At 43.1% G+C, this 23,799-nt stretch overlaps 1 protein-coding gene across 6 annotated transcripts in view; it reads left to right on the plus strand.

The window, feature by feature from the left end:
* Positions 1–23,799, plus strand: part of MAP4K4 (mitogen-activated protein kinase kinase kinase kinase 4) — a 400,740-nt gene that overhangs the window by 175,799 nt on the left and 201,142 nt on the right. For all 6 annotated transcript variants that reach the window (XM_030201435.1, XM_030201438.1, XM_030201437.1 and 3 more), the window contains exon 4: positions 20,395–20,520. In XM_030201435.1, the coding sequence (XP_030057295.1) occupies positions 20,395–20,520 (126 nt within the window). The remainder of the gene's footprint in view (positions 1–20,394; positions 20,521–23,799) is intronic.

Here is a 23,799-nt window from a genome sequence, read left to right on the forward strand (position 1 = left end):
TCCACTTCCCCTCCCCCCTCCCATTGTGGTCTGTCATATTTTTATCCTGGCTATTATTTTGGCAGTCTATCAAATCACTTTTAAATAAATAAAATAAACAAATTGAAATAGTGCTGTTGGCAACAGCAGAACAGCAATATACTATGGTGTGTCGTATCTCTTGCCTCTCTTGCAGTTGTTTACATAACATATCATAGTTCTTGAGCAAAATCATGTATTTTTGAAGAGGGGGCTACTGGGTATCCGGGGACAGTCCATAGCTGCTGTTTCAGTTGAATTATTAATGTGACAAGATGCTTTAGATTTTTTATTATGTTTGTATTTTTGGATTTGGGATGAAAAATAAAAGTGAAGGCTCAAATTATTGAAAGTGTAGAGGTCCACTGTAGGGGAGGTAGAAGAGTATGAGTAGAGAGGATGACAAGAATAGATGAGATGAGATTGATGAGAGGCAGCATGGAGAGTAGGAGGAAGATTGCCAGTATGGAAGAAGGGAGAGCGTAAAGAAAACAAAAACATAGTGTAAAAGGGACAAAGGGCCTTGTTTACTAAGGTGCGCTAGTGTTTTTAGCGCAAGCTAATGCTAGTAACACCCATATATTCCTATGGGGGGTGTCTAGTGTTAGCACACGCTAAAACCGTTAGCACGCCTACAGCGCGGCTTAGTAAACAGGGTCCAAAATCTATAATAGGCAAAAAGCAGTTAACAATTAATGAAGATTGTAGGGATATTACATTTTGAATTTAAGCTTAATTTTTACTGAAGATGTCAAGACAGCATAGTTGTGTTAGGAGGGCCATTGTTAAAGAAATGTGATCAAGTATGAGCACTGGGTATGTTTGGATTTCAGTAAGTCTGTGAATTTGTTACATTTGTATCCCACATTTTCCCAACTATTTACAGGCTCAATGTTGCTTACATAGTACTGTAATGGTGATCGCCAGTTCCGGTATGAACAATTACAAAGTGATGTAGTGGTAGAATAAGGTTCATGTGTAACAGACACAGTAGGGAATCGTAGAGAGGAAGAGTTGTGTTGAGTCCATTATGCTCTTTGGTTTCAATTGTGTTGCAGGGTTCAGGCATTCGATTGTGTTGCAGGGTTCATGCATTTGATTGTGTTGCAGGGTTCAGGCATTTAGGTTGGGTCGGTAGGGTATGCCTTTTTGAACAGGTTCGTTTTTAGTGATTTCCGGAAGTTTAGGTGGTCACAAGTTGTTTTCACGGCTTTTGGTAATGCGTTCTATAGTTGTATGCTTATGTAGGAAAAGCTGGATGCATAAGTTGATTTGTATTTGAGTCCTTTGCAGTTTGGGTAGTGGAGATTTAGGTATGTACGTGCTGATCTTGTTGGGTTTCTGGTTGGTAGGTCTATGAGGTCTGTCATGTATCCCGGGGCTTCGCCGTAGATGATTTTATGAACCAGGGTGCAGATTTTGAAAGCAATACGTTCATTGATTGGGAGCCAGTGCAATTTTTCTCGGAGTGGTTTGGCGCTTTTGAATCGCGTTTTTCCAACTATGAGCCTGGCTGCCGTGTTTTGAGCGGTCTGAAATTTCTTTGATTTGTTCTTTACATCTCACATAGATTCCGTTGCAGTAGTCTACATGGCTAAAAACCATTGATTGTATTAGATTGTGAAATGTATCCCTCGGGAAGAATGGTTTCACACATTTGAGTTTCCACATCGACTGGAACATTTTCTTTGTTGCAGATTTTGCTTGGTTTTCTAGAGTGAGGTTATGGTCAATTGTGACGCCGAGAATTTTCAGGTTGTCTGAGATGGGAAGCGTGTAATCTGGGGTGTTTATGCTTATGGGTTTGTTTGTATTGTATCTAGTGGTGAGTTCTAAGGTGGTAAAATAGATAAAGAGCACGTGTCCTATCCAGTCTGAGTGATGGACAACCAAGGTTATTGGAAAATTAGGGAATAGTCCAATATGCTTAACATTTTCATAAGTCATACTGTAGAGGGAAAAGGTTGCATTTTCCCCCATATTCAGAGAACTGCAGTAAGGTGCTTAGTCTTGATCCATATTTCTCCACCTGATGCTGAAGTACCCTCTAGCTGATTTGGTTTTATGAATGTTTGCAATAAATATGCATGAGGTAGATTTTGCATGTAGTGCCCCCCACAAGTACACAAACATAGTTTATTTGTTGTATGTACTTCATTGCTAGATTAGAAGGAACAGTGTACCTGGATTGGTCTAGCGCAGGGGTAGGCAACTCCGGTCCTCGAGAGCCGCGGGCAGGTCAGGTTTTCAGGATATCCACAATGAATATGCAGGAGATAGATTTGCATATCATGGAGGCAGTGCTTGCACATCTATCTCCTGCATATTCATTGTGGATATCCTGAAAACCTGACCTGCCTGCAGCTCTCGAGGACCGGAGTTGCGTACCCCTGGTCTATGGTAAGGGCTTAAAACTCCAATCCTCCATGGCAGTAAACTAATCACTTTTTTCAGGATACCTCTAACAAATATGCAAGAGAGACTACAGTGGAGGCAGAGGGCGTATATATCCATTATTGCAAGCCACAACAAATTTCCTTTTTGAATTTGAGCCAACCGAAAAATTTAGGAGCCAGTAGATGAGGCTCCCCCTCTCCTCCTGTTTCCACCAGTGTTTGAAGACCAGGGCGGGGAAGGGGAAAGAAATTGACTCCAAAGTCTACCACAGCTCCTTTAGGTTCCAGTTTACTAAGACCATTGTCCATTCCATGTTGCAGGGATAAGAAAGATGACCCTTTCTGTCAGTGGCTTGTAGCAGTGCGTTAATACACAACCAGCATCTCCCCTAACCGTGTCATCTCCCAATTCCTTGTCATCAAGCAGATGCAGCCATTACAGATGGGTTGTGTCCATCAACCAGCAGAGGGAGATAGAGAGCACACTTTTTTCAGTGCCTCATACCAGCTTGCTCCACTGCCTCTCCTTCAGTAATCTCTATCTTCCCTAGCAGAGTGGTTGTAGCATCTTCGAGCTCCATCAAAAATATGCCTGGAGGTGGCTCCTGGCTTGCCAGTTGTTAGCCGGGGTGTTGGAGGCTATAGCAGCTTCACTTTAAAGGCACATAGGTTCGCCCTTTCCCTGCCTTACCCACACCTCCGTGGATGTGGACACATTGCTTAGCTTTCCCTGTCCTTCCCCACCAACAGTGGATGCAGGCACATAGGTTCGCCCTTTCCCTGCCTTTCCCACTCACCTGAGCCTCCGGAGTTCTATTTACCTCTGCTTTCTTCACAGCATTTAAAAAAAAAAAAAAGGAACAGAGGTTTTTCCTTGCCTTTTTCTGTGGGACCGGAGCTGTGATACTCGGTCCAGTGAGGTAAGAGTGTTTTCTGACTCCTCCGGGGTGGGCCTGCGATTTTGGCGTGAACCGCCATTTTGAATTTTACCGCAGTTTTCGGCGATGGCTGCAGAGAATGTAAAGCGCTGTTCCAAGTGTGGCAAGTGCAGATCAGCAGCGGGGCTCTGTAAATTGTGCTGTACAGACGTTAGAGCCGGCCCGAGCATGGTGAGCGACGATTCTTCGCGCTCTGAGCTGGCAGCGGACGCCATTTTGAATTTACCACATGGCGCGACCTCCACTGAGACGGAGAGTCCTGAGCCCGGGGGGAGGCCTCGGAGTGAGGCTGATATGAGAGCTACTAGCCTCGGCAGAGATCCGGGTGCCCAGGGTGAGTTTTTCTCCCCTGATTTTGTCTTATTAATGCATAAAGCATACATGCTTAAAAGAGCTCACCCACAAAGCCCTGCAGGGGCCTCTTCTAATGCCCCCCCCCGGTGGATTCTAGCCTGGGTATGCCCTCTGAGGCGTTATTCCCTGATAACTGGTGGAATATGAAGCGCAGAAGGGCTCATTCCCCTTCAGAGAGTGCTGCACTTCCATTTTCCCCCCCCGTGGTCGGGCTGTGAGGATTCGGAGGACTCTGGCAGGCCTTCATGGTCTGAGGAGCCAGAGTCTGGTGCAGAAGTGACTCAGGTTCTAGACGATCCCTCCTCGGTGAGGATTTTCCACCGTGAAGAGCTGCCAGCGCTTATTTCTGATACCCTGCAGGCTCTCTCTATTGAGGACCCTGACAGTGGCTCAGCCTCCTCTGTGAATCCTAGGATGGCTAGTACCAAAAAGTCTGCTCGAGCCTTTCCTTTGCATGACTCCATCCAAGAGCTTATTTCGGCTCAATGGGCTATGGGGCTATGGGGCAATTATACCCTCTGAGTGAGGAGCATATGGCTCGCTTTGCTATGCCTAAAGTGGATGCCCTAGTCACAGCTGTGACAAAGAGAACTACCCTCCCTGTTGAAGGAGGTGTTGCCCTGAAGGATATTCAAGACCGTAGACTGGAATCAGCACTTAAATGGTCATTTGAACTTGCAGGTCTCACTATTCGGGCGTCTGCATGCAGTTGTTATGCTGCTAGAGCCTGCTTGGCTTGGTTGCAACAGGCAGTGGAACAGCCCGGTGATGGAGCGGAGCCCTTTTCAGATGTGGCTCCGCGGATGGAGTCGGCCTTGTCCTTTCTTGCTGATGCCCTTTATGATATTGTCAGAGCTTCGGCTAAACACATGGCAGTAGCAGTGGCGGCTCGCCGTCTTCTTTGGCTACGGCATTGGGCGGCGGACATGGCCTCTAAGCAAAGATTGGTGAAGTTGCCCTTTCAAGGCTTTCTCCTGTTTGGTGAGGAGTTGGAGAAAATTGTGAAAGGCCTGGGTGAGGCTAAACCCCAGTGCTTGCCCAAAGATAGGCCTCTGCCTTCCTCTAAGGGTGCGACGGTCCACTCCTCTTACAGACCTCGCTTCCGTGAAGCTCGAAGGTACCGCCCGGGGCGTTCTGCTGGGTTCACTTCTCGTGCCCGTTTTCAGCAGAGGAACTCCTTTCGCTCGGACAAATGTTCCGCAGCTGCTGGCTCAAGGCCTGGAGTTCAGGGGCGACCCTCTCAATGAAGGTGCGCCGGCCCTCTCCTCGAGTCCTGTCATCGGAGGACGTCTTTCCCTCTTTGCCGAGGAATGGGCCAACATTTCCTCAGATCAGTGGGTGTTGGACCTGATCAGAGACGGTTACAGAATAGAATTCCACGCTCCTGTAAGAGACGTGTTTGTGGAGTCCCGATGCGGTTCTGCCGCCAAACGGGCTGCGGTAGAGGAGACCTTGCAAGGTCTGATTCAGATAGGGGCCGTGTCCCCGGTACCTCCCGCCGAACATGGCTGCGGCAGCTACTCCATCTACTTTGTGGTGCCGTGAAAAGGAGGGTCTCTTCGCCCTATTCTGGACTTAAAAATTAAACAAGTCCCTGAGAGTGCGGCATTTTCACATGGAAACCCTGTGCTCCGTCATTGAGGCGGTACAGCCAGGAGAGTTTCTCACGTCTCTGGACCTGAAAGAAGCTTTACTTGCACATTCCAATTTGGCCCCCGCACCAAACGTTTCTGAGGTTTGCGGTAATGGGAAAGCATTTCCAGTACCGGGCCTTGCCTTTTGGCCTCGCCACAGCTCCCCGCACCTTTTCGAAGGTTATGGTGGTAGTAGCTGCCTTTCTAAGGCGAGAGGGTATTCGAGTTCACCCGTACCTGGACGATTGGCTCATTCGAGCAAACTCTGCTGCAGAGAGTCAGCATGTCACAGCCAGAGTGGTCTCAGTACTTCAATCTCTGGGCTGGGTCGTCAATTTGGCCAAAAGTCACCTGACCCCCTCGCAGTCTCTAGAATATTTGGGGACCAGGTTCGACACAGCCTCGGGGTATGTGTACCTACCCAAGCAAAGGCGGTGCAAGCTTCAGACATTGTCCAGCTGCTTGGATCGATGACTGCCACCATGGAACTGGTGCCCTGGGCGAGAGCGCACCTGAGACCTCTACAGTATGCTCTACTCCAAAGATGGTCTCCAGTATCTCAGGATTATCAATGCAGACTCTCTTGGCTCCCTGCGGCCTGACTCAGCATGGAGTGGTGGCTCTCAGACAGCATGCTGCGGCGAGGCATGCCGCTGGCACTCCCCGATTGGTGCCTAGTGGTGACAGATGCCAGCCTGAAAGGCTGGGGTGCACATTGCAAGGGGAAGCATGCCCAGGGTCTATGGACACCCGAGGAGTCGGAGTGGTCCATCAACCGCCTAGAGTTGAAAGCGGTGTTTCAGGCGCTTCTGGCCTTTCAAGTGACCCTGGAAGGATTGGCTGTCAGAGTGATGTCGGACAACACGACAGCAGTGGCCTACATAAATCGACAAGGCGGCACTCAGTGCAGAGCTCTAGCCGCGCAGGCCGAACAAATTTGCCACTGGGCCGAGCTGCATCTACAGTTTCTGTCGGCAGCTCACATTGCAAGTCAGAGCAACGTGCAAGCCGATTATCTAAGCAGGCATCAGATCAATCCAGCGGAGTGGGAACTTGCAGACGAAGTATTCCTGCAGATATGTGCCAAGTGGGGCAAGCCTGTGATGGATCTAATGGCGACAAGCACCAATGCCAAAGTCCCGTGCTTCTTCAGCAGACGGAGAGATCCTCGCTCGGCGGGGTTGGATGCCTTGGCACAACCCTGGCCTCCGGGCCTACTGTATGTGTTCCCTCCGTGGCCCTTGATAGGGCGAGTGCTCCTGCGGATTCGGCTGCATCCAGGAGAAGTGGTTCTCGTCGCCCCGGATTGGCCCAGGAGGCCTTGGTATGCGGACCTCCGACAGATTCTCGTAGAGGATCCCCTTCAGTTACCTCTGGTTCCCAACCTGTTGTCACAGGGTCCGGTGACCATGGAGGACGCTGGCCAATTTGGTCTTATGGCCTGGCGATTGAGAGGGCGCAATTGAGAGACAAAGGCTATTCCAATAAAGTAATTACCACTCTCTCCTGCAAGCCCGCAAGCGTTCCACTTCCGTGGCTTATGCCAGGATTTGGTGCCAGTTTGAAGTCTGGTGTGCTTCCAGAGAGATCACACCCCTGCGGGCTCCTGTCTCGCCGATTCTGGACTTTTTGCAGGATGGTGTACAAAAAGGCTTGGCCTATAATTCCCTGCGGGTGCAAGTGGCATCATTGGCCTCCCTGCGTGGCAAGGTTGAAGGCGTGTCTTTAGCTGCTCATCCGGATATGGCACGGTTTCTTAGAGGGGTGCTTCGGCTCCGTCCTCCCGTGCGTGCACCTTGTCCAGCTTGGAACCTGGGGCTAGTGCTGAAGGCCCTTCAGGGTGCTCCCTTTGAACCACTTCGGCGTGCTTCAGAGAGAGATTTGACACTGAAGGCTGTCTTGTTAGTGACCATTACTTCGGCGAGACGGGTGTCAGAGCTCCAGGCGCTGTCCTGTAGAGACCCTTTTCTGCAGTTTTCAGAGTCCGGGGTCATGGTTTGGACCGTGCCTTCCTTCTTGCCTAAGGTGGTTTCAGCGTTTCACCTAAACCAACCTATTTTCTTGCCCTCCTTTGTCGAGGAGGAGTTTCCAGAATCTTTTGGGCAGTTGCACCTGTTGGACGTGCGGAGGACTCTGCTGCAGTATCTGCGAGTTGCTAACTCTTTCAGGACCTCTGATCATCTGTTTGTTTTGCTCTCAGGTCCTCGCAGAGGGTCTCCAGTGTCTAAAGCCACTATTGCCCGCTGGCTTAAAGAATCTATCTTTTCAGCTTATTTGCTTGCCGGCCGGCCTCCGCCTGATGCTTTTAAGGCGCATTCCACTAGAGGAATTTCCTCTTCTTGGGCTGAAACTGGAGCACTCTCTCTTCAAGAGATTTGTAGTGCAGCAACATGGGCTTCTAAGCTCTCTCTTGCCCGACATTACAGGCTGGAAGTGCTGGCGCGTGGTGTGGCTTGTTCCAACCCTATCTAGGGATTGCTTTGATACATCCCATCTGTAATGGCTGCATCTGCTTGATGACAAGGAAGGAAAAATTAGGTTCTTACCGTGATAATTTTCTTTCCTTTAGTCATAGCAGATGCAGCCATGATCCCTCCCTGTCTGATGCTATCTGCTGTAAATCTATTTCAGGTTCTGTTCGTGTTTCCTGGAGATTTCGTCCTTGGGAGAAAGTCAGAAACCAGTCTTCAGGATTCTTGTTCAATTAAAGGAGGATGACTTAATTCCCTCCAGTTTCATGTTTTGGAGGATGAGTTTATGCCCTCCGGGAGGATGTTTCATTCCATCCATTCTGAGTTAATGCCCTTTGTTGTTGGGCCATCGTTCGCTGTGAGGAAAGCTTATGTTATTCCCATTGCGGTTTGCCATACTGCTTTGGAAGCTTCAAATACTGAAGAGAGGCAGTGGAGCAAGCTGGTATGAGGCACTGAAAAAAGTGTGCTCTCTATCTCCCTCTGCTGGTTGATGGACACAACCCATCTGTAATGGCTGCATCTGCTATGACTAAAGGAAAGAAAATTATCACGGTAAGAACCTAATTTTCCCATTCACATTTCATTCCCTCACCTTATATTTGGGAAGAATTTGAGACCTCTACTCTAAGGATTCAAATATGCAAAATGGTGCAGCTGTGAGTAGCTGTACTTCGATTTTGAAAGAGTAATCTTCCAGTCAGCAGCACCAGATGAGTCAAACAAAAGGTTTCTCCTGCTGCTCAAGCAAGGGAAGTTGCTTTATTCCATAGTTGCTGATTTTAGCTGTATTTGCACATTGCTTCAGATGGCTTAAATTCAGGCAGAGAAGTGGTTCATAAGTGCCATAAATTTACACTTTTTTTTTTTCTCACCACTTGCTGTGGTTTATTATATAAATAATATAAACAACTTGGTGATGAGAGGTGTCTATGTTGTTGTGTCTGTATACTCGCAGCTTATTGCATAGGACCAGTTGTCTGGATAAAATGTTCCTTTTGCTAATAAGGTAGTAGAATTTTGTGCAATCACAGATGATTGGGACCCTTAGAATATATAGTACTCATGCAGTCAAGCTAATCATGTCATAAGCATGGTGGAATGTCTGAAAGGTTCAGACGTAACAATGGTTTCATATGAAAGCAAAACACAGATCTAATGTACAGTGTCATCCATGTAAATAAATATGGCACCTGCAGATGGGGACATTTTCATGTCCTCCCACTGAAGATAGTGCTGTTCACTGCTGTCTGTCTGTTAGGAGATAGCAGTGAAGGAGCTACATAGAATAAGTATTGCAAAAGTAGTAGCTTTAGGTTATTTGAGAAGCCCTGTGTGACACCTACACTTGTAGGTTGTATACATTTGTATTAAGTGATTTTAATATTGATGGCCTAGAATGCCTAACCAGGTCAGTGGGAATATATGTATAGTTCCCCATTAGCTTGTATGCCTCTTCTAAAACATGTTTGTTTCCTACAAAGTGCTTGTTTTGGCTAGGGCTTGAAATAAGTAATTGAAAGGATGATTATGCTCCCCCCCCCCCCCCCCCGGTGTTTTAAACTTATGAAATTAAAAGTTAACCTTTCAGGGTTTCACACCATAATTGGCAGCACTTATATGTATACTTGTTTGGAATATGACTTATACAATATTCAAATAGGATATCCAGTAATGTCCATTTTTCACCTGGAGTGTATGCGTAGATTTGGCAGTTCCTTAGCATCTGCAGCAGATGAATCTAGAAACTTGTGGGTTATGACCATCTACCAGCAGGTGGAGATAGCGGGAATTACCGAATGGCCAGGATGCTCACCCTCCTAGATCCAGAGTTCAGTATTCTGTCCTCTATCTCTAGCAGCCAGTGGACAGTTTCGCTAAAGCTCCGGGTCTCTTCTGCTTATGTGCTCCTGTTCTGGGCCTCCTAGTTTAGCCTAATGCCCCCAGACTCCACTAATCTTGGTGTATACTGTGGGCTATACCTAGTAATGCTAGGTCCCTCCCTACCCCTCATGCTGCTTCATTCCTGCTGCTGTGGCTTGTTAGCTGAGAGGGGTTCCTTGCACTGATATGGCTGCCTAAATTCAACTGCCCTGACAGTCTGGTGTACTGTGTGTGCCTGTAAGATTGCTGATTTGGATGAGTACATCTTAAAATTTTATTTTTCTGTTGACCCCCTATGAGTGCATAGTGGCAGAGGTGGTAAAATGCTGCTCTTGCTGTAGGGAGCCAAGAGCAGTGTCCGGACCATGTACTGCATGTCTGGCGGTATAGGCAACATTGGGTTCACTGGGCACTTCGGATTCTCCTGCAGTGGAAACTTTGGCGCCCTCTCCTCTGGATTTCCCCTCAGCGCGTCTCCTCCTTCAGTGAAGGCCATGTTGGATTCCTGTGGTTGTTCTACCCTGCTGGGGCAAAACGCTTTCATGGGGCCTTGGTCTGGTGTTTGTGTTGGGGAGCAACATCTGCACTCTTTGCAACAGAATCTCCTTCTCAGGAGCCTTTCTTTCTGGAATTCATGCTTTTTAGTGCATAAAGTATATCTAATGCTAATGTAGTGTCTCATTTCCCCACAAATCTAACCTCCCAAACATGAAAATGTCATACCTGGAAAAACCAAGGCAGACAGAGGGACACGTATAAGGTGCATTACAGGGCTCCAATCCCCCATCACACAAAAATCTAGGACTAGCCATTCCCATTACAATAAATGCAAATAAGAATCAGCGACTGCATTGCTCAAAGCACTCAACCAAAGGTTGCACTAAATCAAATAGGGTCACCCGGCATTGGAACCAAGGTGTTAAGAAAGTCCCTTTCTGCTGTCACCCTCATGGTGGACTTTAAGGACTGCCGGGTAAAGGAACATAATGCACAGGTTTTTCTTACCTTGTTCAGAAAGGGCTGACAAATAATCCTGGAAGAGCCGCACTGCCTGGCCCTTATACTGTAAGTCCTCATACCTCATTTTATATTGGTGCAATCAGTTTTATGTACATAATTATGATGTTTCACCATAACCATTCTGGACTGCAGATCTCTCATGCCTTCTGGCCCAAATGATGAACCTGCTTCAACTGCATGGGGCCCAGGCCCTCGCACATCGGGAATGTAGTCGCCAGCCAGGTTTCCAATGCTGGAAGAATTCAAGATTCTGCTAATGCCTCTGGGATGCCAATAATGTGTAGATTCTCATGGCAAGATTTATTTTCAAGATTCTGTAGCTTTTCTGCATCTTGACTGATCTTCCAAGGTGGAGACACTCTACTGAAGATCTGTGCGAGGTTGTTCCTTTGAAACCTCCTTTGTCAACTCACCAGTGCTGACTCTGTAAATTGATATACTGTTGTCGGAGGTGGCTCCGCCATCTTGTCCTCCTGCAACCTAGTGAGCTCACTCACTTTACGAGCCGGTTTAGAGGACATTTCCACTCCAACTCGCAAAACAAATTTCTCTATATAAATTTCCACCAAGTAAAGTAGAAACGGAACAGCAGATCAGTCCAAATATGTGTGATTAATGGTTGATATGGAGGTTGGGACACTGGAGCAGGACCGACTTATATCCACCAGCTGTCACTCACTGCATCATATGATCCCCCACACCAGATAATTTTTAAAAAAGTAACTTTTTTTGAATGCACTTTACCAAAAAAACAAAATAATTTCACAACTAGAATATGCATTTATAATATGGAATAACTTTAATTAAAATCATGATGAAAAGTTTTCTCATATTTGGTGGCGATTACATTAATTGGCCCTTGAGATCAACTTTGGAAGTGAACAACTGGTGTTAATGTTAGTAACTAGTTGGATATCTTTTTGAATCAATCAGCCTGACATCTTCTGGGCATTGATTCTGCTAAGCTTTTTCAGATTTTCTGGTGATATATTATGATACCAGGAGCTGTTAATTGCCTCGATAAGGCTTTGCTTGTTGCTCAGATGCTTGCTCACAACCAAGCACTTCAGTCTTGACCCAGATTCTCTATTAGATTGAGTTCAGGGTTATTTCTTGTCCAGAGCAAGAGTGGAATCTTTTTATCAGCAGATCATTTGATGTTCTGATGTGCAGGTTGGAAAATAAATTTGGTGTTTTGCTGAAAAAGGTCACAAATCAATGGAAGAAACTTTGGCTCAAGAACAACCCTAATGTACCTGGATGCATTAACAGTTTCATTAATAATCTGGATACCGCCAAACCCATACCAAGATACGTATCTCCATATCATGACACACTGAGGATTCTTCATAGTGGATGTCAGCAGGTACAGGTGGGTATGGGTTAGATTAATTTTGGGGACTGGCGGGGATGGGTGAAATTTCTGTCCCTGTGCAACTCTATTAGACATCCAGCACAGAGCCAGCCATTTTAAAATTGACTTTATAGTTTCTCGCACTTAGATGTGGAAGCTGCTCAGTGATGCTGCTTTTTCTTTTTCTTCATTTGTAGGTTTTTGAAATTGATGCTTGTGCTGTGGTGCCAGCAAATAAAGATGTATTTGCTGGCATCCTAGTATGTGTTTCACAAAGGGCTCTGCTAGCAGAGCCCTTTATAAAATGCTGGTGGAATTGTGAGCATTCAGACCTGAATGTCCCAATTTGTACCTTGTTTAGTCTCCTGTGCAAAATGGAGGTTCACATCTGTTATGGGAGGGGCATCTGGGGTTTTTAAATTGTGGACCACATGATCATGCAGCCTGTACATTAATGGATTTCTGAATTCTTGTTGATTACAATGGTGAAGCATAGTCTCTTAGCATTTCAAAAATTAGGATTTTTTTTTTTTTTAGCAGTGATGTAAACCAATACATTTTAACAAAAGTGTAGTCTTAGGCCTTTTGCTAGCGACTGACCTTGTTGATGGGAATACTAAAGTTCAAAGGCTTGAGTAACACGATTTTTAATGCTAGCACTGCTCTAAATAGTTGGATGCTCCTGTATATGCATTAGCAGTGGTTGTCCATGATTTATCCTTCTAGAATTGCGTAAGTCCTGACAGACATATGTTCGCCGAAACACGGCCATGTCGAGTTGCCTCGTTCCTTTTCTGTGCCATGTATGCCTATTAATGAATTTTGACAGTTTGGATTGATTACTGTTTTGCTCTGTTTCATTGCCTTTCTTTTCTCTCCCTGTACTTTCCCAGAGCCAAGTGGACCCAAACAGTGCCTACAGTTTGTTCATGTAGCCAGAAATCCCAGAATTGCATTCTTTTTGAACTTAATCAAAGTAATGGAACTTGCTTATCTTCTTTTATCAAACCTACTATTCACAGCAAGAAAATTCCCCTCTATTTTTCATTTAGTAGAAGCGTCGGCTTCAGACCCTCAGTGAGCTCGTCATAAAGTTTTTAGCTCACTGACTCGAACCGGCGGCTGTTATTTCTCATATACGGCCTACCTCGAGAATCCTCATTAGCCAACCGCTTCTACTTATCTAAATTATGACTTTTTTTTCTTTTTTTCTTTTTCTTTTTTTAACAGTGTCACTTTATATTCAACTTAAAAGGTACACTTATCTTCTGCTGCTTTCCATATAGGACTTCCGGTACGCCCTACAGCGAGCTCCCGTTTCGCCACTAGCTTCTTAAGGAGCAGTACCGTTTCAAATCTAAAGATAAAGAAAACAGCTTATAGCTATTTAAGAGAGAATAGAGGGAATCATTTACCTTTAGCATGAACGACTTACTTACGAACTTCCTATACTTTCAGTCTTGCAGCGTCTTGTCATCCTAAAATGGCAGATGCTCTTTATTATGACGTCGACCATATCTGGCCAATTAGATTTTATTTTTTGTTTAAAGAGATAGACCCCCTTATCTTAGAAAAAGACTTTCCAGTCAATTCTGATATTAAGTCCTTTGGGGTCTAGAGTTTGCAGTTTATGTATCCATCTTTGTTCTTTACGGATCAATGTCTTGTTCCTATCCCCTCCTCGATGAGACAGAGGAACATACTCAATTGCAATGCATTTGAAATCTTCCAAATTTATGCATTTTTTCTATACTATGCTTTACTAATGGTGCCTCCTTACGTGCCACTTTTAAGTTATGCTTGTGGTCTACTAGGCGCTGTTTCAGTTGTCGAGTAGTTTTACCTACATATAATTTCGGACAGGGGCATATCATAATGTAGACTACGTGTGTGGATTCACATGTAGTTTTATTTGTTAACTTGTATGTTTTATTGTCTATGGGATTTGTAAATTGGAGTGCAACTAGCATATTGGGACAGAAACTGCATTTCCCACAATGAGAGTGTCCTATATTATCTACTGATGGTACCTCATGTCTTTGTAATAGTTCTCTCAGGTTCCTGTCCCGACTATATGCTATCCGTAGTCTATGATGCAAGAATACTGGGTGTGCTTGAATTAATCGCCAATGCCGTCTGATGATTTTTGTAGCCATCTGGGTACCTTGAGAATATCTCAGTATACAAGTATGTAGATCTATTTCCTTAGTGTCATCCGTTTGTGTCGGAATTAACAATTGGTCCCTGTGATTATTTTTTGCCCTGGTGTAAGCCCGCTCAAGTACATTTGTAGGATAACCACGATCTTCAAATTTTTTTACGACTTCTTTTGCTCTATGTTTGAATTCTTTTTTGTCACTACAGATTCTTTTGTATCTCAACAACTGAGAAAATGGAAGACTCTCTTTAGTATTCCTGGGGTGATTGCTAGAAAAATGCAACAAGGTGTTTCGATCAGTTGGTTTGACATAAACTGTAGTATGAAATTGATTTTGTTGTTGTGTTACTTGTATATCTAAAAACGTTATACGTTCAAGAGAGTATTGTATGGTGAATTTAATATTCACATCCCTTAAATTTAACCATTGAAAAAAGTTTAACAAGTCTTTTTCTCCACCTTGCCATAACAAAAAAATGTCATCTATATATCTATACCATTTGAGTATGCATTGACTCCATTGATTTGCATAAATCCATTGTTCTTCAAATTCTGACATATATAGACAGGCTATTGATGGTGCACATGTAGCCCCCATCGCTACTCCCTTTATTTGGTGAAAAATTTGGTCTTTAAATAGAAAAAAATTCTTTGTCAAGGCTATTTTGAGCAAATTCAATAGGAACTCAGTGGGCACCTGATGGGGACGAGTTCTTTTATTCAACTGTCGTTCTGCTATATTTAAACAAGCCATCTGGGGAAGAGAGGTATATAGAGATGTAATGTCCATAGTGACCATTAATATGGGGCCCCCTGTTTGGTTTTTAAACAAATTTAATATATTCAAAAAATGAGTACTGTCTCGTAAATACGACTTGCTGTTCTGTACCAACGGTTGTAAAAACCAGTCCACAACAAAATCAATTTCATACTACAGTTTATGTCAAACCAACTGATCGAAACACCTTGTTGCATTTTTCTAGCAATCACCCCAGGAATACTAAAGAGAGTCTTCCATTTTCTCAGTTGTTGAGATACAAAAGAATCTGTAGTGACAAAAAAGAATTCAAACATAGAGCAAAAGAAGTCGTAAAAAAATTTGAAGATCGTGGTTATCCTACAAATGTACTTGAGCGGGCTTACACCAGGGCAAAAAATAATCACAGGGACCAATTGTTAATTCCGACACAAACGGATGACACTAAGGAAATAGATCTACATACTTGTATACTGAGATATTCCCAAGGTACCCAGATGGCTACAAAAATCATCAGACGGCATTGGCGATTAATTCAAGCACACCCAGTATTCTTGCATCATAGACTACGGATAGCATATAGTCGGGACAGGAACCTGAGAGAACTATTACAAAGACATGAGGTACCATCAGTAGATAATATAGGACACTCTCATTGTGGAAATGCAGTTTCTGTCCCAATATGCTAGTTGCACTCCAATTTACAAATCCCATAGACAATAAAACATACAAGTTAACAAATAAAACTACATGTGAATCCACACACGTAGTCTACATTATGATATGCCCCTGTCCGAAATTATATGTAGGTAAAACTACTCGACAACTGAAACAGCGCCTAGTAGACCACAAGCATAACTTAAAAGTGGCACGTAAGGAGGCACCATTAGTAAAGCATAGTATAGAAAAAATGCATAAATTTGAAGATTTCAAATGCATTGCAATTGAGTATGTTCCTCTGTCTCATCGAGGAGGGGATAGGAACAAGACATTGATCCGTAAAGAACAAAGATGGATACATAAACTGCAAACTCTAGACCCCAAAGGACTTAATATCAGAATTGACTGGAAAGTCTTTTTCTAAGATAAGGGGGTCTATCTCTTTAAACAAAAAATAAAATCTAATTGGCCAGATATGGTCGACGTCATAATAAAGAGCATCCGCCATTTTAGGATGACAAGACGCTGCAAGACTGAAAGTATAGGAAGTTCGTAAGTAAGTCGTTCATGCTAAAGGTAAATGATTCCCTCTATTCTCTCTTAAATAGCTATAAGCTGTTTTCTTTATCTTTAGATTTGAAACGGTACTGCTCCTTAAGAAGCTAGTGGCGAAACGGGAGCTCGCTGTAGGGCGTACCGGAAGTCCTATATGGAAAGCAGCAGAAGATAAGTGTACCTTTTAAGTTGAATATAAAGTGACTGTTAAAAAAAGAAAAAGAAAAAAAGAAAAAAAGTCATAATTTAGATAAGTAGAAGCGGTTGGCTAATGAGGATTCTCGAGGTAGGCCGTATATGAGAAATAACAGCCGCCGGTTCGAGTCAGTGAGCTAAAAACTTTATGACGAGCTCACTGAGGGTCTGAAGCCGACGCTTCTACTAAATGAAAAATAGAGGGGAATATTCTTTTTGAACTGCAATTCAGTGCAGTTTCTCCAGTTTTGGTAAAGTTAAAACAAAAAGTGCTTTCCCTGTTCCAATGTGCCATGTATATCCAAGTGACCTGGATCAGCTACTGTTGGAGACAGGATGCTGGGTTTGATGGACCATTGGCATGAGTCAGCGTGGCACTTAATGCTCTTATACAGATCCAACTGCAGGCCAGACTGAGCATTTCCAGATGAATTATGCATCAGAGAGGAAGTCACTTGAATATGTTGTAAATGATTGTCAGCACATACAATATCAGATTTACTACTAGTAGGCCTATTTCTGGTAGTATTATAAACTGGTGCTAAGTGGTATATACAGTATTAAAATCAAACTAAAAATTCTACACAAAATGCACACGCTAGAGTGTGACATGAAAACAAATGTATTTGTACTGAATTCTTAAGATATTTCTGCTTTGAAAATTGTAAGCTTTTCCTAAACACTGCAAGGTCAATATGTTTAAGAACAGATCGGTGTCAGACCTCAATAGAACATTGGGAAAATGATTTTTTAAAAGTACAAGGTAGAACTTTTGTCTGTAAACAGTGGTGACCTCCAAGAAGTTTTACAGTTTTGGGGAATATTTTTTGTTCTTTATAGTGTTGTTTTTTTTTTTGTGTGCATACGTCTATGAACGTTTCAGATGATTCATTATATGGCAAGGGGTAAGTTGAGGTACTGCTCGTTTCTATCCCACCTGCATTTGGGTGGCTCTACAAAAATACAGTGGGGGAAATAAGTATTTGATCCCTTGCTGATTTTGTAAGTTTGCCCACTGACAAAGACATGAGCAGCCCATAATTGAAGGGTAGGTTATTGGTAACAGTGAGAGATAGCACATCACAAATTAAATCCGGAAAATCACATTGTGGAAAGTATTTGAATTTATTTGCATTCTGCAGAGGGAAATAAGTATTTGATCCCCCACCAACCAGTAAGAGATCTGGCCCCTACAGACCAGGTAGATGCTCCAAATCAACTCGTTACCTGCATGACAGACAGCTGTCGGCAATGGTCACCTGTATGAAAGACACCTGTTCACAGACTCAGTGAATCAGTCAGACTCTAACCTCTACAAAATGGCCAAGAGCAAGGAGCTGTCTAAGGATGTCAGGGACAAGATCATACACCTGCACAAAGCTGGAATGGGCTACAAAACCATCAGTAAGACGCTGGGCGAGAAGGAGACAACTGTTGGTGCCATAGTAAGAAAATGGAAGAAGTACAAAATGACTGTCAATCGACAAAGATCTGGGGCTCCACGCAAAATCTCACCTCGTGGGGTATCCTTGATCATGAGGAAGGTTAGAAATCAGCCTACAACTACAAGGGGGGAACTTGTCAATGATCTCAAGGCAGCTGGGACCACTGTCACCACGAAAACCATTGGTAACACATTACGACATAACGGATTGCAATCCTGCAGTGCCCGCAAGGTCCCCCTGCTCCGGAAGGCACATGTGACGGCCCGTCTGAAGTTTGCCAGTGAACACCTGGATGATGCCGAGAGTGATTGGGAGAAGGTGCTGTGGTCAGATGAGACAAAAATTGAGCTCTTTGGCATGAACTCAACTCGCCGTGTTTGGAGGAAGAGAAATGCTGCCTATGACCCAAAGAACACCGTCCCCACTGTCAAGCATGGAGGTGGAAATGTTATGTTTTGGGGGTGTTTCTCTGCTAAGGGCACAGGACTACTTCACCGCATCAATGGGAGAATGGATGGGGCCATGTACCGTACAATTCTGAGTGACAACCTCCTTCCCTCCGCCAGGGCCTTAAAAATGGGTCGTGGCTGGGTCTTCCAGCACGACAATGACCCAAAACATACAGCCAAGGCAACAAAGGAGTGGCTCAGGAAGAAGCACATTAGGGTCATGGAGTGGCCTAGCCAGTCACCAGACCTTAATCCCATTGAAAACTTATGGAGGGAGCTGAAGCTGCGAGTTGCCAAGCGACAGCCCAGAACTCTTAATGATTTAGAGATGATCTGCAAAGAGGAGTGGACCAAAATTCCTCCTGACATGTGTGCAAACCTCATCATCAACTACAGAAGACGTCTGACCGCTGTGCTTGCCAACAAGGGTTTTGCCACCAAGTATTAGGTCTTGTTTGCCAGAGGGATTAAATACTTATTTCCCTCTGCAGAATGCAAATAAATTCATATACTTTCCACAATGTGATTTTCCGGATTTAATTTGTGATGTGCTATCTCTCACTGTTACCAATAACCTACCCTTCAATTATGGGCTGCTCATGTCTTTGTCAGTGGGCAAACTTACAAAATCAGCAAGGGATCAAATACTTATTTCCCCCACTGTATGTGTACATTTCCCTTCAGGCCAAGCCATGCCATGTCAAATTATCTAGCGTAATATTTGGAAAAGCAATAGGAAATATTAGCCTTTTTACATATTGTTGTACTTCAATGACTTTAGATATTATCAGTTGTATTTGTAACAGTGTGTGCAGATCTTTAGCACCTGCATTTATCCAAACAGCTTTGTACAAATGTGGGACTGTTTGAGCACTGCTTTCTGAAGAAAATCATTTATCCTTTCCTCACACATATTCAAATATTTGTATATGTATGCTGTGTGTGTAATGAGTGGCTGGAGTGATCGTCATAGTTTAAAGTGGCAGTGGTCATCATAAAATATAGAATTGCATCTCTTATCTCTGTTGGATAGTTTATATCTTTGGAAAATGCAACCTTTCCTAAATATCTTGGGCTTTATTCATAAAGGATTTCTTGTGAGCTGTGTTTGTAGGAATTTATTTTTTGTGGGTTTCCAATTCTTGTCCCTGGTGAGGTAGTCTTCTCCCCCCCCCCCCCCCCTTTTTTTGAGTATTTTTATGTTTTACAATTTGGCTTCTGCAGCATATGTGAAATACAATTTTGATTCATCATAAGTAAATCTGGATGGTTTGTCAGGCTTTTTCAGGGAATACTTTCTGGTTAGACCAGCAGCTTAGGAGCAGGAAATGAGTATTGCTTGTATGAAGTAACATTTTCTGAGGTAAGCAGCTGCTCATTGTACAGTGTGTGTGTGGTGGGGAAATGGAATACTAGGGATGCACACTAAGGTGTTGATTCTTTGATATAAGGAAAAGTGGATACCAGGGAAATTTGATGTAGATAGTAAGAGGAGTTTGGGAATAAAGTGACTAATTTAATCTATTACTGAGCATACAATTCTTAATTTTTCAATTTAAATCTTTACATATATGCGTTGATCTACAGTGAGCCCAGTTGTATGGAATTGTGGTTAAACTTGTAGCTCTTGGTACCAAAAAATTGATTTAAATCTGTCAGATCAAGCACTATTGGGATGTTCCATTTAGAATCGTAGCTCTTCTTCCCCTTCTGTACCCCATTACTACACTGAAATAAAGCTTTAATTCTTTTGAAACAGCATCCTATCCTGCCACACTTCTGGTTTCCGTATCTCAGTTAATAAGGGTTTTGCAGTGCTGATCAGCCTCTGGAGCCACTGTTGATATGAGCCTGATTAACATTTAGTGTAAATGCAGCATTTAGAGCAGAAAAGTGGGAGGAAACACTTTGCCCTATGTCAACAGGGAATACAGTAGTATGAAAGTTCTGCTCAGGAAACCTCAAGCATAGATTACTCTAGGCTCTGCCTTGTCATAGGAGAAGAACAATCTGTTCTTCCAGCAGTGCCACTTTCCCCATTTGTGTCCAGCTATGCGCTTTGTGAGCTACATGAATTTTGAGGGTTCTTTGTTTTTTCTTTCCAAGGATGAAGAAGAAGAAATTAAACTGGAAATAAACATGCTGAAGAAATATTCTCATCATAGAAACATTGCCACGTACTATGGTGCTTTCATAAAAAAAAGTCCTCCCGGCCACGATGACCAACTATGGGTAAGTGGGCAATCTCTGTGTGTGTTTATAACACTGTCCTATTGTGTACAGGTAAACATGGTCACTTTATCCTATACTGCAGTTTAGGGGCCTTGTATGCATAGTGGCCCACCTGTACTTGCATAGGCTAGCAAGAAGTAGTATTGACTGTCATCAGCTCATATAGGGGCCCTTTTACTAAGCGCATCAAATTAGAACTACCACCCGGCTACCATGTACCCTGAGTGGTAATTCTAATTATGACGTGCGTCCAAAACGCAAGGCATGTATGCAAGTTGACGATTACCGCCTGGTTAATTTGTGAGATCTTACTGCTTAGTCAATGGGTGGCGGTAAGGTCTTGGGGCCCAAAATGGACACGCAATGATTTTTATTTTGCCGCACGTCCATTTTCATAAAATAAAAATGCCTTTTTTGCAGGCTTGCTGAAAAATGGACCTGCGGGCAATACACACGCCTACATCAGAGCAGGCCGTTTTTTGGTGCGCCTTAGTAAAAGGGCCCCATAGTCAAGCAAGAGACTTGAATATTAATCCTCCTTAGAGTGTCTGTCACTTGGCACTACAGTTTGTGTGCTTATCCCTGACACAGTGCAGCAAGATGAGTTTGGTTCACTTTATTTAAACCTGATTTTGTATTGGTTGCCTAGTTAGGAAAAGCAGCGTTCAAGTGTAGTGAGACGTGATGTGTTTCTTGTATACCGCCAATTCCCATTTATCTGTAGTTCAAAGCGGTTAACAAAAACTAAACTAAAACCAGAAGAAAAGAACACAGATTACTACATAAATTGTTTAAACAAGAAGGTCTTTAAACTCTTACAAAACAAAAAATTAACTGAAAGAACTTCAGAGTTTGATAGGAAATGAAAGCCAGAAATGAGGGGCCTTTAAAGTACATAAGTACAAAGATCCATCAAGCCCAGCATCCTGTTTCCAACAGTGGCCAATCCAGGTCACAAATACCTGGCAAGATCCCAAAAAAGTACAAAACATTTTATACTGCTTATCCCAGAAATAGTGGATTTTCCCCAAGTCTGTTTAATAATGGTCTATGGACTTTTCCTTTAGGAGGCCGTCCAAACCTTTTTTAAACTCCGCTAAGCTATTCGCTTTTACCACATTCTCTGGCAACAAATTCCAGAGTTTAATTACACGTTGAGTGAAGAAAAATTTTCTCTGATTTGTTTTAAATTTACTACATTGTAACTTCATCGCATGCCCCCTAGTCCTAGTATTTTTGGAAAGCGTAAACAGACGCTTCACAATGAGGATGAGGAAAATAACAGGTGAAAAGGATCTCTAACTCTAGAGACTCCGAGAGAAAGTGGAAAGGAAACCAAATTAAGATTATAATCTGGAGATGACCCATCAAGCATCTTAAAAACTAAACAATCCAACTTAAACAAAACCCTAAATGAATTGGAAGCCATTGTAAAGGTACAAGTGCTGCAGTTGTACTATTAAGGTTTTTTTAAGACTCAAATACGTTTACCAGCTGTGTTTTGTAATAGTTGTAATTTGAAACACAGTTTCATAGAGATGAATAAAGAGCATTGCAGTGGTTTAAATGACTTTTACACATTTGTGCAAGAATGGCAAAATGACACAGCTGATGAAGCTTGAAAAGTATGACATGCGATAAATGATTTACCTGTACGTCCAAAGAAAAAGAGGAGTCTAATAGCACCAAGAATTTTAGAAGATAAATCAACTTTGAGAGATAGATCATTAGATACTGAAATGGAATTGGAAATAAAACTCCCCTTGCGGCTAACCAGAGTAACTCAGTTTTTTCAGTGTTTAAATTAATACCGTGACTACAGCTATGTTTAATCATGGTAATACAATTAGTCACTTGGGGACCCTTTACAAAACGGTGTTGGGGCTACCGCATATGTAGTGCGTGCCAAATTCACACTGCTTCCCGGTTAGCATGCCCACCTAGCGGTAATTTTGAAATTGGCATGTGCTGTTTCCTGTGGTAGAAAATATTTTTCTATTTTCTACCACGGGGGGCATTCCTGTCGATAATTGGCAGTGTGGCTGATTTACCGGCCACGCTGTAGCGTATGAGCTCTAACGGCTAGGCCAGTGACTGACGGTAAAGGCTCAGGCAGTAAATAGCTGCATGCTACTTTTAAATTTAGCGCACGGCTATTTACTGCCCCATTAAAAAAAACAAACAAACTTTTTTTCCCAGCTGCGGTAAAAAAGAAAAAATGGCCCAGCACGTGCCAAAAACCATGGCCACACTACTGCAGACCACTTTTTTTTTTTTTACCGTGGCTTAGTAAAAGGACCATTGGAGAATATGTTGGACCAGATATCACCAACTGGAACAAGAAGCAACATATCATCCACATACGAAGAAAAATATTCTCCAAGCGAAAAAAAAACATGTTCTATGTTAATCATCTCGGCATTAAACAAAATCGGTGACAATGGGGGAAACCTGTGGAATCCCACAGAGTGGCACCCAAGGAGCCGAAAGTTCGCCTTTCATTTTAACAGAATAATGTCTGTTAGACAGAAATTCTTTAAACCATGAAAGAACCTTGCCTGAAATTCCTAATGAGGTCAACTGAATATTTTATGAAAGGGTCACTGAATGTGGAACCTTGTTTATAAAATACTTATAAGGTCATGGTCAATAAAAATGTAGTTTGTAGCACATGAAGGCGAAAACAGCCATGGCAGGAAGAAATGGAGGAGTGGCTTTTGGCATGTTTTATTTATTGATTGAGATTTATTAACTGTCTCTGAAGAGACACTCCCAAGGCGGTGTACAGCAAGTACAGTTTAACTTAAAATGTTTTGTTAACAGCATAACAATAGCAAAATGACCAAATATAAGCATAAATATAATAGATGAGGTAAACTTGAAAATAGCAAATTTAAACCTAATAGGACTACCATGAAACAGTATCAAAAATATACAAATTTGAAATTCAAATAAGAGAGAGAATACAATGTCAACATAATTCTAATGAAACACGTTAGAATGTTCAAATGCTTTTCTACAGTACAGCTTACCATGTAGCCGAGGGTTCAAGTGCAGATATATAGATGAGGATAAGACAGGTGTTACAGAGTCAGTTGGGATAAATAGATGGGTGGCTAAATTCAAGGCAAGTTCTTTGCACCGTTAGGCAGAAAGTGTATCGGGTCACAGATGGAACAAAAAGGCGGACTTAGAAGTCAAAGGAAGCAATGTTTTATTCAAAACCCAGCATGGCTCGTGTTTTGGCTATTGCCTGTATCAGGGTCAGTCAGAAGTAAA

The sequence above is a fragment of the Microcaecilia unicolor genome, chromosome 4 (assembly GCF_901765095.1).
Source record: "Microcaecilia unicolor chromosome 4, aMicUni1.1, whole genome shotgun sequence".
Classification (NCBI taxonomy): Eukaryota; Metazoa; Chordata; class Amphibia; order Gymnophiona; family Siphonopidae; genus Microcaecilia; species Microcaecilia unicolor.